The sequence below is a fragment of the Xyrauchen texanus genome, chromosome 2 (genome assembly GCF_025860055.1).
Source record: "Xyrauchen texanus isolate HMW12.3.18 chromosome 2, RBS_HiC_50CHRs, whole genome shotgun sequence".
Classification (NCBI taxonomy): Eukaryota; Metazoa; Chordata; class Actinopteri; order Cypriniformes; family Catostomidae; genus Xyrauchen; species Xyrauchen texanus.
Genome location: NC_068277.1, coordinates 48,060,299 through 48,074,806, shown reverse-complemented (window position 1 = coordinate 48,074,806; position 14,508 = coordinate 48,060,299). Strand labels below are relative to the sequence as shown.

At 37.2% G+C, this 14,508-nt stretch overlaps 1 protein-coding gene across 1 annotated transcript; it reads right to left on the bottom strand.

Moving 5' to 3' along the window:
• Window positions 1-2,684: 2,684 nt before the first annotated feature.
• On the bottom strand, window positions 2,685-8,292 carry si:ch211-210p4.6 (malignant fibrous histiocytoma-amplified sequence 1). The gene is made up of 10 exons (XM_052149978.1): window positions 8,065-8,292; window positions 6,832-7,699; window positions 5,790-6,087; window positions 5,510-5,696; window positions 5,231-5,415; window positions 4,616-5,109; window positions 4,271-4,419; window positions 3,444-3,642; window positions 3,194-3,261; window positions 2,685-3,107 (listed from the first exon to the last, which is right to left on the bottom strand). Exons 1-10 carry the CDS (start codon window positions 8,078-8,080, stop codon window positions 3,088-3,090), a joined length of 2,484 nt encoding a protein of 827 aa, XP_052005938.1. The 5' UTR covers window positions 8,081-8,292; the 3' UTR covers window positions 2,685-3,087.
• Between the last annotated feature and the right edge of the window lie 6,216 nt (window positions 8,293-14,508).

The following is a 14,508-nucleotide window of genomic DNA, read 5'->3' as shown; positions in this document are numbered from 1 at the left end:
AAGACATGCTCTAGATTTTCAATATTTGTTTCACAAAAAACACAATTATTCACATCAAAATTTACATTTCAATATTAAAAATTCTTTAGTAGGATAAATCTCATTTAAAATTTTGAAGTTCACCTCCTTAGCTTTAGGAGGGAGAGGAAAAGACAAATAATTTTTCCTAATTTTTTTTATTTCAACCTTATCAAAATGTTTAAGCACGTAATCTAATTGGGTTTGGGTAATAAGCCTGTAAAAAATAAATTCTAATGACTCTATTTGTAAATTTTTTATCACAAAAATCACAACCTTCTAAGGAGAGCTGTCTCAGTACTGGGGAGATTTTGGAGTACAACATGTCTTCTTTAACCATTAATCTTAACGGAAGTGGTATAGCTCTAATCATTCTATTAAACATACTAACGGTACACTGTACTTGGAATTTCTCACAAAACTCTCTATACAGTAACAAATTTCCATTATCATCCAAGAAATGGGCAATAGCCCAAATCCCTTTAGATATCCATTCTTCAAGATATACAGATTTTCTGCCAAATTTTATATATCTACTATTCCACACTGGAGTGTTGTGAGGAGTGAAGTTATGTGTGAACAATAGTTTCCAATAGAGCAGCACTTGCTGATGGAAGGCTGAAAGTTTAACTGGTAATGAGGTGCACTAAAAGTCACAACATAACAGAAAGTGTATTCCCCCCAGTTTGTTAAAGATAGCATTGGGGACAATAAACCAAAAGGAGTGGCTATTTTGAATGAAGGATTTTAACCATTTCAATTTCAAAACACCATTCATAATGTCGATAGCATTCACCCCACCGTCTTTATATTTGTTAATCATGTCCTCCTTTCTAATGTACTGACACTTATTTCTCCAAATAAATTTAAAATTCACCTTATTTATTAATTTAATCATTCGTGTCGATATGGGCAAGGAGGAGGCTGGATAGATGAGTCTGGACAAACTATCCATTTTAGATAAAAGAACCCTTCCAAAAATTGTAAGATCCCTCTGCAGCCATCTATTCAATATGGACTTACATTTATCTGTTATTCAACACATTGTTATTCTCCATAACATCTTTATCTTTAGAAATAATAATCCCCAAATATTTAACTTCCCTTTTAATTTGTATATTAGATAATGACTGCAAAGGAAACTCATGCAGTGTTAACATTACACATTTGCTTAGGTTTAAATGTAACCCCGAAGCTTTAGAAAACTGGTTAATAGAATGTAAAGCTAATGGAATTTGATATTCATTCTTTAGAAACAATGTTGTATCGTCAGCAAACTGACTTATAAGTATATGTCTATCCAACACTGAAAGACCTTCAATAGCCTACCATTATTTTTAATCAATATAGATAATAACTCTGCAACCATTATAAATAATAATGGTGAGCTTGCCAGTCACCACCGAAACAGAAGAATCCAGCTGTTTTAGTTGAGGTCTGCCTTCTTTCTTTTTCGACTGTTTTCCTCTCTTTCTGCTACTGTTTTTATTGTTTCTAAACTAAAGACTGTTCTTTAATATATTAGCAGAGCACAATGTAATGGTTCCATATTTTATTTTTAAACTGTGGTGTTTTCATTTGAACTCTGTGTTACTCAGCTTTTTTGTAAATTAATCTGAAATAAATGTTGAATGAAACACTATGATGTTTTGGCCAAACCATTTGAATTATTACAGTGGGGGGAATATTTTTTATTATTATTATTATTTGAAAGAGATTGTGAATAAAACTACTGTATATTGTAATGGCCAAACTAATTAAAAGAAAATAGTTGACATCGTTTCTGCTTCTGGGTTTTTAAAATTGCTCATTATTAAAATAGCTTTTATTTTATAAACTTGTTATTTTATGAAAACACTAACAATAATAAACACTGGCTCTCAAATTTAACTTAATGGATATATACAGGGATGACAAAAAACGAAATTAATCAAAAATATGCTTTATTACTACATTTGTTTACAAGTAACTTTATTAAAGTTAAAAAAAATAATAAAATCAATAGTATTTACATAATATACTGTAGAATTTACCTTTTTTTTTTTGGTCACTGGCGGCCACCCCGTTTGGAGGCAGTGCCCCAGCATGCCCCCACTGAAAATGCTCTAGACACGCCCCTGATGTTAGTTACAATTGTTAGTTCAAGTTAGTTCAAAGTGCATTAACTAATGTTAACATTTTATGTTTTACTACATATTGAAATTAAATTTAACCAAGATTAATAAATGCTGTAAAAGTGTTATTCATTGTTAGTTCATGTTAACTAATGTTAAACAATGGAAACTCATTGTAAAGTGTTACCAAGTAAGCCCAATAGTTTACATCACACCGAGCAAACACATAACGTTCCACTAACATTGCATATGGTTCCCATTTGGTTCTTTTCTGGGGAGCCAATTCCTACTGTTCTAGAATCATACTCTTTAGTTTGTTTTCTTATTATTATTATTATAACTCAAAACTAATGTTCCCAGAACATTGCAAACAGTATAATCACAAAATGGGACTGACATGCGTGGAGAAAACAGTGAAATGAGAACGTTTTCCTCAGTTAAAGTTACAGTACAGTTATGTTCTTAGGGGAACATATAGGCCTTCTTTTTATTTTTAAGCTTATTAGAAGGGCGTAAAAGCTAACAATAAGAGACTCTGGTCAAACTTGTGGTGTTATGGAATCTGGATAACTTTATTAATACAATTCATTACATGATAAACGACTTTACAACAGTAAAACTTTGCCTGATTCTGGCCCTCCACCTCTGATTCTCGTCAAACAACTTCTGACGTGTAAATGAATAAAGACCACCCCCTGGCGGTGACTGTATGTACCTACAATGTGTTTTATCTACTGAACATATCGAGTAAACATCTAAGAAATCTTGCTTTCTCCCAGACATAAAGTTTCCTTCATTAGAGACTACATTAAATAATCAATGTACTTCATTTCATTAAGTATTTACTGAATTTTTTTGTAAACATAATTTTCAAGTTGTGTTTCATGCTGTTTTTACAAATGCAAAAAGTGCAGTTTGATGAGGGTCATCAAGGCTTTTCCCACACGTCCTCCCATCAGGTCCAGGCATTAGAAGCTGCAGACAAAATATGTAGGAATTTTAAAAGGCAGAATAATATGTGTGTGTGTGTGTTGTATTTCTCAGTAAATAAATGCATTTACTTATAGGGAACAGCAACTCTGTCCTCCGTGTGTGTCCATTACGGCAAGAATGTTTCTCATCTAGTCCTCTAGAACAAAGAACAAAGCATTCAGTCACCTTAGTTTTTGTGCAGCTAGCATGGTACAGGGTGTGCTTTTTTTATTTCGACAAGATTTAAAAAAAGATGAGATTAACACATATCGTGCTAAAAGAGTATACCTTTGTAGAGACAAATGAAAAGAGGACAAATCTACAAAATCAACAACTTACACATTAAATTTGTCAGTCTCTGAATCCTCCAACCAGTCTTGCCAGTCTTTCCATTCAAAGAAGTCTGAGCAGCCAGGAGCCTTGCAGGGAGTGTGGACAATAAGGTAAAGCCCTTGCCACTGCTCAGTGAGTTTGGTCAGCCGATGCATGATCACCTTTATCACTTGCCATGCTTTCTGGATATCTGTTGAGGTTGCAACTAAAGCAGAATAGAAATATATATTATTAAAATATTCATTAATTGTATATAAAGGAACCACCATTTCACTCAGATCGTATTATATATTATGATTGAAGAATAGGGAGCCCTGCAACAGATGTCATGACCCAAACAGAGCCCCCCACCTGAACATTGAGTCAGTCTGGGATTACATGAAGAGATCTTGATGTAAAATAGCTAATGATATTTAACCTACATTCTCTGTATACTGTTTTGTGGATTGGCATTCTAGTTTGTCAGTCAGTGTGTTGACCCAAGACTTCCCCTTTTAACCACTTGAGGACCCTATTAGTCCAGCTTGGGTTCAACAATCTGCATATTTTGTTAATGTATTTGACTGTAATGTATTAGTATTCTACATAAACATTTTCGTCAATAAACACTAATGTTTATATCGAAAGCTTTTTGTAATGCTTAAATTGGCAAATCCATAAGGTGGCTAGTGAATATGAATGGAAATTTGCTCTTTTCACTACACTAAGAAGTTATTCAGAGAGGGTAATGTGTTGCAAAACAGAAGGCTTTTAATGTGCAAAATTCAGACCAGTGTAATAATATATGGATACTTACAAGTAGACCAAAATAAATACATGGGGTTACAACTTACTATCACTGTGTTTGCAGCGGATCTCAATGAATTGGTCTTCTTCATTACATTTGTCTCTGAGCAGAACACGTTTGTTGCCACAAAAGAACAGACACTGGTCTTTGCCAATCCAGTTTTGAGAGAAAAAGGTACACGTCCTGATGACTAGCCTGTAAAGGAAAGGATCAATAAATGTTAGCATGCCATAGACAAGATTACAATCAAATTGTTTGAGTTAGCCAACTCATTGTAAATTTGGTTGTGAATAAGAAGGGTGATAACACGTTGCAAATTCAAAATACAGAAAACATTGCAGCTTTTGTATAATGCATTTGTTGTCTGGAAGAGGCAAGACAAAGTGTTCACCTGTGGAAAAAGCCATGCGGTCTATCAGGTAGGAAATAAACATGAATGTTGAGATCCTCTGTATTGTCTTCTCCCCACTGTTGTTGTACCTGCTCATTGTTTGTCAGGTAACTTGGGAACAGACAAGCATCTGGCTCGTACACCAGGTAATTTGAGGCCTCCCATTTTTTCTTTGGCTGGAATTCATTGGCTTTTGGATTGAGGTCACACTTATTTTTGGATGACAAACAAACATCAAAGTGTTTCAGCAACGAAAGAAGATGTCCTTCCTTCTTTTTGGATCCAACCACCTCCTCAATGAATTCTTCTTCAGTAAAGCCTAATATTTGGAGCTCATTTCGAACCAGGATCCTAATAGCCACATTGCTTAAAGTTGCTCTGTCTTCGTAGTCTTTGATCCATCTGTTCTTGTATTTTGAAAGGACATTTTCTGACTTCAGCATTGCAGAGGAAATATTGTTCAGCTCCTCGACTAGGTCATGTCTCACAATGGTCTATGACAGAATACAGGACATTAAGATATTTAATTGTATTGCTAAATAAAGTAAAACACTGGTTAGTATATGGCTTTTGGGGTAGTTTTAGGGTTGCAGCTTATATGTTAGAACAAATAACCTTGAACAATGAGATGAGGAATGTTGGTTTCACAAACAAAGAATCAGTCAATTCTGAGATTTCCTTGTACCACATAATGACCCCAATTCGGTGAAGATACTGAAGAATTAACTTCAATTTTTCATGGTCCAGTGCACCATGTCTATTCTGCAGTTCATTCAGGAGGTCCTTTTGAGTGACAATTCCTGTTAACAGATTATAAATTATAAGACTAGGAAACTAACTGAACAACAAAACAGCAAAAACGACACTTTATAACCAAAAAAAAAACATACTGACCATGCTGAGGAATGTCACCGTTTTTCAGAAGTTCTTGGAGATCATTCTCCACCTCATGGTAGCATCTAGGTAATGTCTGTTCTATGTTAGGGAATGTATCTTTGTTCAAGACTTCACTTTTGATGTGAGTGTGCAATTTGTAAATATCCAGAGGTTTTGTGCAATCTATAGGTACAAGGTCAAGGACCTAAAGGCAAAAGGAGATGACATGGATCATGGCAGCACATAGCCTTTGATGCATGATTTAGAAGACAGTATTCCCAAAACCAAACATGCTTACCTTTAGTTTGTACTCGGTGAGTCTTTCAATTTGATCTATCTGATCAGAGTACAGAGATGGGTCCTCCCGATCCTGGAGGTTCTTTTTCCGCTGGTTTAAATTATCCTTATGCTTTTGCAGCATTTCCTCCACATTCTCTTCAATGTCTTTTTTCTTTTCTTTCATTTCAGTCTCATTGGTGCACTGGTCAACATGAGTCCCCACCAAAAGGACCACTGAATCTGGTATCTTAAGCTGAATATTTTTGATCCAGAAGCCCACTTTCTCATTGAAAGACAGGGGATTCTTAATCTGGTAGCTGAAGAAATAAAAAAATAATTAAACTAGATGTTTACATTTTTACACCTGTTCAAAACTTTCTGTCACAAAACATGTTGTGGGTGGCTGCCAGGACCTTGCAATGCCCAGAGATTTCTGGGTGGTTATTAGGGCATTAAGGGTGGCATACTGGCCCAAGTCACATCTGGGATGACATGAGGGTGAGTAAATAATGAGTGCAAGTGCAAGTCTATGGGACTTTTAGTCTTTTTTTATTGTCCGCCTGCCGAAAATCATAAGTCTTATAAATACAGCAGCACATAGGAATAGTTGAGCAAGAGTTACTTGCGTACACGCACATACATGTTGCATTTTCAACTTTGCCACAAGGGGCGCTATAGCAGATATTAGTGTGAACTGTCTGCTTCTATGTCCCCAGCAAGTTTTCTCTTTCAAGCCAACTACTGTCGTGTTTGAAGAGAATATTTCTGAGCAAGTGAATTAAACATAAGCGCATAAACCATGTATGCAATGCAAAGGGGTGCCATAATTAACACCAAGGGCTCAACAATGTGATTTTAAAGTTATTTATAAAGTTTATAACCACATAGACCTACTGTTATTGCTACTAAGGTGTATACTGCACATATTATAAATAGCATTGTGCGTTTAGTGAGTAATGTAGAGTACTGTGTTGTATGGTGAAATTTAGCAAGAGAAAGTCAATGGTACCAAAATGACTGTAACTACAAGAAAACAGTTTATTTATGCATATAGTGCATACCTGGCTAGATCGATGGCAAGTATGACAAAGGCTTGAGCTGTTATAAATACATGATGTGTTATATAGTATTCCTCTTGTCCTGCAAAGTCCCAAAAGATAAAACGGATACCATCGCTCTCAACTTCACTGATTTCAATTCCAATAGTACGATCAGCCTCAGCCACTGGTACAGGGCAACCCTGCTTTAGACTGCGGCACAGAGTGGATTTGCCTGCCATAGAGGACCCCAGAAACATGGTCTTTACAGTATAAACATCTGATGAGTTTTCATCCAGCATTGCAAAGTAATTCTGGACATCTCTCAATCCCCCAGCACAGACCTCCTCAGGGGGCTTCCTAAGAGGGTTGCCAATGGCTTTGAACTGAGTTAAGCAATTGTTTTGAAACAGCAAATCTGGTAATTCAGCTAACTGGTTCCTCTCAACATATAGTTCTTTAAGGCAAGGAAGACCCACAAGAGGTTCCAGATTTCTCAGGCAGTTGTTGGACAGGTTCAGGTAGGTGAGGCTCTGGCACTTGTTCATATCTTGCGGTAGCATGTCAAGCCGATTGGTGCTCAACTTTAGGAACTGTAATCTTTCCAAGGACGGGAAAACATTTTCTGGAATTGTTTTCATTTTGTTCTGATTCATATAAAGTTTTACTAAGTTGCATAACTCCTTAATCTCAAAGGGAAAATCAGTCATCTCATTCCTGCTTAGGTTGAGCTCTGTCAGGTTCAACAGTTGAGCGATTCCAGTGATTTGTTTGAGTCTATTGCGTTGTAGGTCGACCTTGACTGCATCTTGGCCTCTCCGTAGTAGCTCAGTGGGAAGTGTTTTGAGTTTCTTCCCAGCATAGTCTTCTTCCTTTTTGCCATTTTGTCTGCCTATGTGAACAAAAATGTTATGTAAAAATTCTGCCCTAAATATTTTTATTACTATTATTAAAGATTGAAGAAAAGGAAAAGGATTGAATTATGCCCACCAAAAAGGAACATTCAGGTTGATTAGTGCACCAATTATAGAAGTATATTTCAATAAAATGAGTCAAACGTACAAATCCTAGAAATTACTACACCCACTATGACGATACAGTAAAACCTGAGATGTAGACTTTAAGAGGACGCAGCATAGACACAACATGACTATGTACATACTAATTACAATATATAGTTCACATTCCTTGTGTTATTACATACAAATCAATAGCATTTCCTTAAGTTAAAGAACAAAATGAGGCGTGAGAACATACCATTTAAATTTAGCATGTTGTCGAACAGCTGCTAAAAACCTTTTTACTCCCACTCTCTTCGTTTGTGTGACCGGTGGGTAATCTAATCCCTTATGTGTCATAAAAGTAGAGTAGAGACTTGCGTTTTAAAAGAACAGCAAAGCTCTTCTACTTTCATTTTCTGGAAAGTGAAGCAGTATCTTTCTCAGTTCCTGTAACATGACTCATTGTGGATTATAAAAAGATCCTCTAAAAACAACGTGTCACTGCCATCATCTGGCTAAAATGTGAAACTTGAGTGAGCTTTGCTGATAAACAAGAATCCTAGTCTATTGTGTGCACAGACTGCATTTTACTTGCTGGATATTTGTCAATGTACTTATAAAAAGACAGTGGACGTGAAATAGCACGCTTATTCTTAGACATAGTGTTTCCTTTTACTCTTTTATCTGTCTGAACATTGCATGTTTTTTGTTTTGTCATGCCTCTTACAAAGGTATTTGGTCACATGATGTTAAAATAATTTTGGCAGAAACTAAGGTCACCCTTTTATGTAGGCCAAAAAACAATATGGCATATATTTTCAACAGAGTTTTAAACCAGTGCATTAAAAAACTCACTGGTGGAAGTAGGCCCTATAATAAAGGGACCCATAAGAATGTTTTTTATCTGAAATTGTATAGGGCCTATATAAAAAGTCAGATGAATGACATTCTTAAAGGACAATTTCATCCTAAAATGAAAATCCTCTCATGATTTACTTACCTTCAAGCTATCCCAGATGTGTATGACTTTCCCTCTTCAGCAGAACCGAAATTAAGATTTTTTGATAATATTTCAGCTCTGTTTGTGCATACAATGCAAGTGAATGGGTGCCATTGGGCCACTGGCTATTTGACGATTCAAAAGGCCTATTTAGGCAGCATAAATGTACTCCACATGACTGCAATCGATCAATTAATGTCTTCAGAAGCAAATCGATAGGTTTGTGTAAAAAATAAATAGATAACTAAAACTTTAATAACTTTAAAAAAAATTGCTTCCTACCAGCAGCCGACGCATCATGGAGCTGTCGCGTGGCATAAGCACAATGCATTCACGCGAGAAGTTGTAAGCGAGCGCTTTGCTATACAACAGAGGAACGAACGTCATGCAAGAGTTAAGTCATTTCAAACAGCAATGCAGCATTGGCAGGAAGCAGCGATTTCAAGTAAAAAAAAATGTTAATTAACGAGTTGTTTCTTACACTAACCTATGGATTTGCTTAATAAGACATTAATTGATCTGGCAGGAAGTCAATTTTTTTTTATTTAATAAAGTTTTAATTATCAATTATTATTTTTTTAAACCTATCAATTTGCTTCTGAAGACATTAATTGATTTTTATGCTGCCTAAATATACCAAATAGCCTAATGGTACCCACTTACTTGCATTTTATGGACAAACAGAGCTTAAATGTTCTTATAAAAAGCTTCACTTTGGTTCTGCGGAAGAAAGAAAGTAATACACATCTGGGATGGCTTAAAGATAAGTATATCATGAGACAATCTTAATTTTTGGGTGAACTATTCATTTAAGGGTCCAAATCTACAACACTGGGATTTACAACCATTATTAACGTGACTCTATTTAACATGTTACAGTAGCAAAATGGAATATGGACTGGCAGCCAATTTTAATTATACTCTATTCTCGCCTTAACGCCTATAATGAGGCAGTTGAGGAATGAGGATCTAGGTGCAGCTTTAATAACACGAAAATAAACAAAGTAACTCAGAATAAAACTAAACAAAACAAAGGGAATCCAAGTTCAGAACATGACAGAATAATATATGTAGGGTATTTGGTATGCTAAATTTAGATGGTAACCGTTAAAATGCTCAACTTCTCACACCAATGTATGGAAGGGAATTTAGGGTCTTGAAATATGTGAGCTATGAACTAAATTAAACTGTCCTTATTCTACATTATTATGTAATGAAATATATAATGGAGCAACCATTCGACAACCTTTATAAATTAGATAAATGACAAATTCAACTAGATTGTTTGTCTGAATAAAATTGTCCACCATTAATATTGCAATACAACGTCTCATTGTCTCCGCTCACAATTTATACTGTAAGGAATTAGATTTAATATGGGAATTATGATTAATTCACTTATTGGAGTAATATTATTCTCATGACTTATTGAAAATAATATCACACGTATTTAGGTACAGCTTTGAAGGGAAATCTTTTAAAAACAGGTATTAGATTATTTATTAAAATATACCACAGTCAAATCATCAGCTATTTTAAACATAAATCTAATCTAACACATATATACATGAGAGAGGTTGGTGAGAAGAGTGACAGAATGTGAAATAAATTATCAATACTGTGAAAATGAACTTTATGGAGTCTGTTGACAATACCTTAAGAACCATTTAACCTTATTTGAGTCTACATCGATTTGCTATCGGATTACCCAAAGTATTTAACTAATACACCAGCACTTTGAGCAAAGTGTAAAGATGAACTTGTGTGTCTTTGTGTTTCCTTACGTTCTTTGTGTTGCTTGGTTCTTGGCTCTGATTTTGACCTCTGTAAGATCAGATAGTTATTGTCTGGATGAAACATGAGGTTGGCTTTTAAGCGAGGCCTTCTCATGGAGGATCCGCACCTCCCTTTGGGTGTGTGAACCATAGAGGGTGAGAGGTTTCCTCGGGACCTTGAGTCCTGAGCTTCCTTGGAACTCACATGGCATGGATCTGGTTCCGAAGAGATCTAGAGAAGACCACGAGGCAAGAGTCAGAGAGTGCAGTGCAGTGGTCAGAAGAAGAGACAAGAGAAGAGCCGAAAGGAGAGGAGAGGAGAAGAGTGTTCTTCCTGTTTGGAAATATTTGAACTGAAATTGGCCGCATCCACAAACGTGTCCTGCACCAATCATAAGTGACTTTTTAGAGTCACATAGTCGACTGGGCTGTCCTTTCTGACAGTTGATTTTATGGTCCTTTGTTTCAGAGTCTTTCAAATCTCCAGCTCAAAAATAGTGCATATTTAATCATGAACTTTTATATCTTGAAAATGGTACAAGAGACAGATGATATTTGTTGTCATCAGCTTCCTCTGTGTAACCAAGCAAGCCGTTACATACCAAATTTTACATTCTTTCATGAATATTATACGTGTAGGTAACAAAACATGAACATCCCTGGTTACAAATCATACTGGTTAATTCCTTGGTTATACAACATGGATAAAAACATTACACATTTTAAAAAGGTATATCAGACTATAATCATTATGAATAATGCATTCCGTACATTTTAGAAGGTTAAATCGGTAAAGTACTGTGACTTTGTGTAAAATGTTCCTGGATTAAGATGAAATGTGTTAGTATTAGAGTCGTATAAATCTGATGGTCTTTTGGAAACCTTTCAAGGAAAAGTCTGCTTTAACTCTGTATGGAAGTACAGAAGGTCATGCTGAGGGGCCTTTCTGACCAAACCTTTCTGACCAATTTTTGCTTTAAATTAGGTTGTTTAGAGTGTCTTGACCATTTTATAGTCCAAAGACAGGCCTTCAGTAGGACTGTTGATGCGTTGGCCAGGAGACCAAGGAGACCAGAGCAGATCAGATGGGCAGACAGGAGACCAAAGTCCACCTCAGGGTAGGAACTGGGTCAGAAGTCTTGGAAGGTGGTCACAGGGCCAAGACAGGGTCAGGAGGCCTGGGAGGCGGTCGCAGGGCCGAGACTGAGGATGATGCCACTGGAGGAATAGTCTCTGGAGGAGCGGGCTGAGCCACTAGAGGAGGAGTCTCTGGAGGAGCAGGCGTCACCGTGGAAGACTCTGTGGGTGGAGCCTATGGGGGTGAATCCGGGGATGACGGAGCCATGGCATGCTTGAGAGGTAAAGCTGTGTAAGGCGGAGCCGTGGCAGGCTCGAGGGGTGAAGCCATGGAAAGTGGAGCCATGGGAGAATCGAGGCTAAGAGTCCAGGATGACTGGAGGATGAACTCAGTGGTAGTGAAATGAACAGAGACTCAGGAGTGACTTCTGTGGTCGTGGGCATGAACAGAGTCTTTGGAGCGACCTCTGTGGTCGTGAATATGAACAGAGACTCTGGAGCAACCTCTGTGGTCGTGGGCATGAACAGAGTCTTTGGAGCGACCTCTGTGGTCGTGAATATGAACAGAGACTCTGGAGCAACCTCTGTGGTCGTGGGCATGAACAGAGTCTTTGGAGCGACCTCTGTGTTCGTGCATATGAACAGAGTCTTTGGAGCGACCTCTGTGGTCGTGCATATGAACAGAGACTCTGGAGCGACCTCTGTGGTCGTGCATATGAACAGAGACTCTGGAGCGACTTCTGTGGTCGTGGGCATGAACAGAGTCTTGGGAGTAACCTCTGTGGTTGTGAACACTAGCGGAGACTTGGAAACGACTTCTGTGGTCGTGAACAGAGGCTGAGACTCGGAAATGACCTCTGTGTTCGTGAACATAGGCTGAGACTCAGAGTCGACCTCTGTGTTCGTGAACATGGGCAGAGTCTCGGAGACCACCTCTGTGGTCGTGAACATGGGCAGAGTCTCAGAGATGATCTCTGTGGCCGTGAACATGGGCAGAGTCTCGGAGACCACCTCTGTGGTCGTCAAGATGGGCAGAGTCTCGGAGATGACTGACATGTAAAGAATGACAAAGACACCGGGGGAAACAAGGACATAAATACACAAGGGAAAACGAGGAAAACCTGTGGAAACAATCAGGAAAAGAGGAACACCAGGGTAACCAATCAGGGTGAAACAAACATGAAATAAAACTATGAAGGACTACAAAACAAACAGGAACCGGGAACTAACCAGGAATTACAACATAAATGTCACGTTATGTCTCACTTCTGTTCTTTCCCTCTACTCTGTCTCCCTCTGTTGGTCGTTCTATGTTACTTTCCCTCTCCTTTCCTCCGCTCCCAGCTGTTTCTCATCTTCCCTGAGTTCCTCATTAATCCACCTGTTCCCTCTTTCCTCTGATTAGCTCTCTATTTCTCTCATCGCTCTCACTACATTCTCTGTCGGATTCTCACTGTGTGTTACTATCTCTAGAAGCAACTACAGCCCTGTGTGTCTCTGTCCAGAGTCCTGTCCTGTTGGCATCTGCCGTCACTAAACTGTTCACCGGTAAAGGCCATTCCCTATCTCTGTGCCCAGTTACCTGACGCCACGAGAGAGTGGTACTCTTCAGCTACCCGTGGACTAACTACAGCTCGAAGGAAGCATTTGTTTTGCCATTCTGTTATCGCCCTCTCTGCGGGCTGCTTTTGTTTGTATTCCTCTCAAGGAGAAGACTTTGTGTTGACGTTATTTTCTGAGCTTCATTAAAGACTTTGGGTCCTCACTTACCTTCATAACAATAAAAGTCAGGACAAAAACAGTGAAATATATGACAACGCCTGTATTCGACAGATAATGTAAATAGACCTTATTCACAGCCGTGTCATTTTTTGATGTAAATGAAAAATAAGTCTGTGAGGGATATGACATTTACTTTATGAATCTATTAAAAAGCTCCTAGTTCACATCTAATTTTGTTTAGAGTTTATTGTCTTCTGAAGTTTCTTGGAAGGATATTTTTTCAGTGTTTTGTCAACGGAACAATCCAAAAACACTTTTAACAATTGTACAGCTCATAGAAGAAACTGTAGGTCAATCCCTCACAGCCTCGTAGTCATTCCCATCAAAAATCAAAGATGGCGCTGTTGTGAATAAGGACAATTGCAAAGCTTGTGGAATTTATTTTCTCAAGCATACTGTTAAAAACAATCTGGTTCCATGTGTTCTATTAAGTTGTTTTAGCTTTCCCAAAGGTTTTGTCTTTTGACATCTTTAGGTCAAACAGTCAAAGAGTTTCATAGATTTATATGGATAAAAAGAATCTCTACAAAAAATACCAAGTTTAAACTCCCAAAAATAACTCATGTGCTGTGTAAGGAATAATATTTAGTTATTTTTTTGTTTTGTTTTTTTGCAGTTGGTTTGACATCTTTGGATCAAATTATTCTAGGGATTCATATAATAATAAGAAAATTTACATTTAGATTTTTTTTTTTTATTGTTATAATATAAAGATTTCGCACATTATTTAGTCTCTTGGGGCCTCTTACATTTTGTTTTCCTACTTGAGATATATTTGGAACTTTTGTAATATAAATATGAAATAATTAATTTGATTAAATTAATAAAAAAATTGGTTTGGCATATTGGTTTTCATATATGTAAACATACAAACAGGGGCATAAAGTAACGAATTGCAAATACTCACTTTACTGTAATTCCATTTTCCCACCGTCTGTGTTTGCTACTTCCCTGCCCTGATTTTATTTTTATCTATCAATATGACTGTCTAGAGACAGTCTTGTGACTCCCGTCAAATTAATTCACACATTAAAATCGTGAATGGCAGCTGTAAATATGGCGCCAT

Coding starts and splice junctions, on each gene's coding strand:
- si:ch211-210p4.6 (XM_052149978.1), bottom strand. Junction 5,416..5,509: donor CGGTGACATTCCTCAGCATG/GTCAGTATGTTT, acceptor ATCTGTTAACAG/GAATTGTCACTCAAAAGGAC. Junction 5,110..5,230: donor TCCTCATCTCATTGTTCAAG/GTTATTTGTTCT, acceptor ATTCTGTCATAG/ACCATTGTGAGACATGACCT.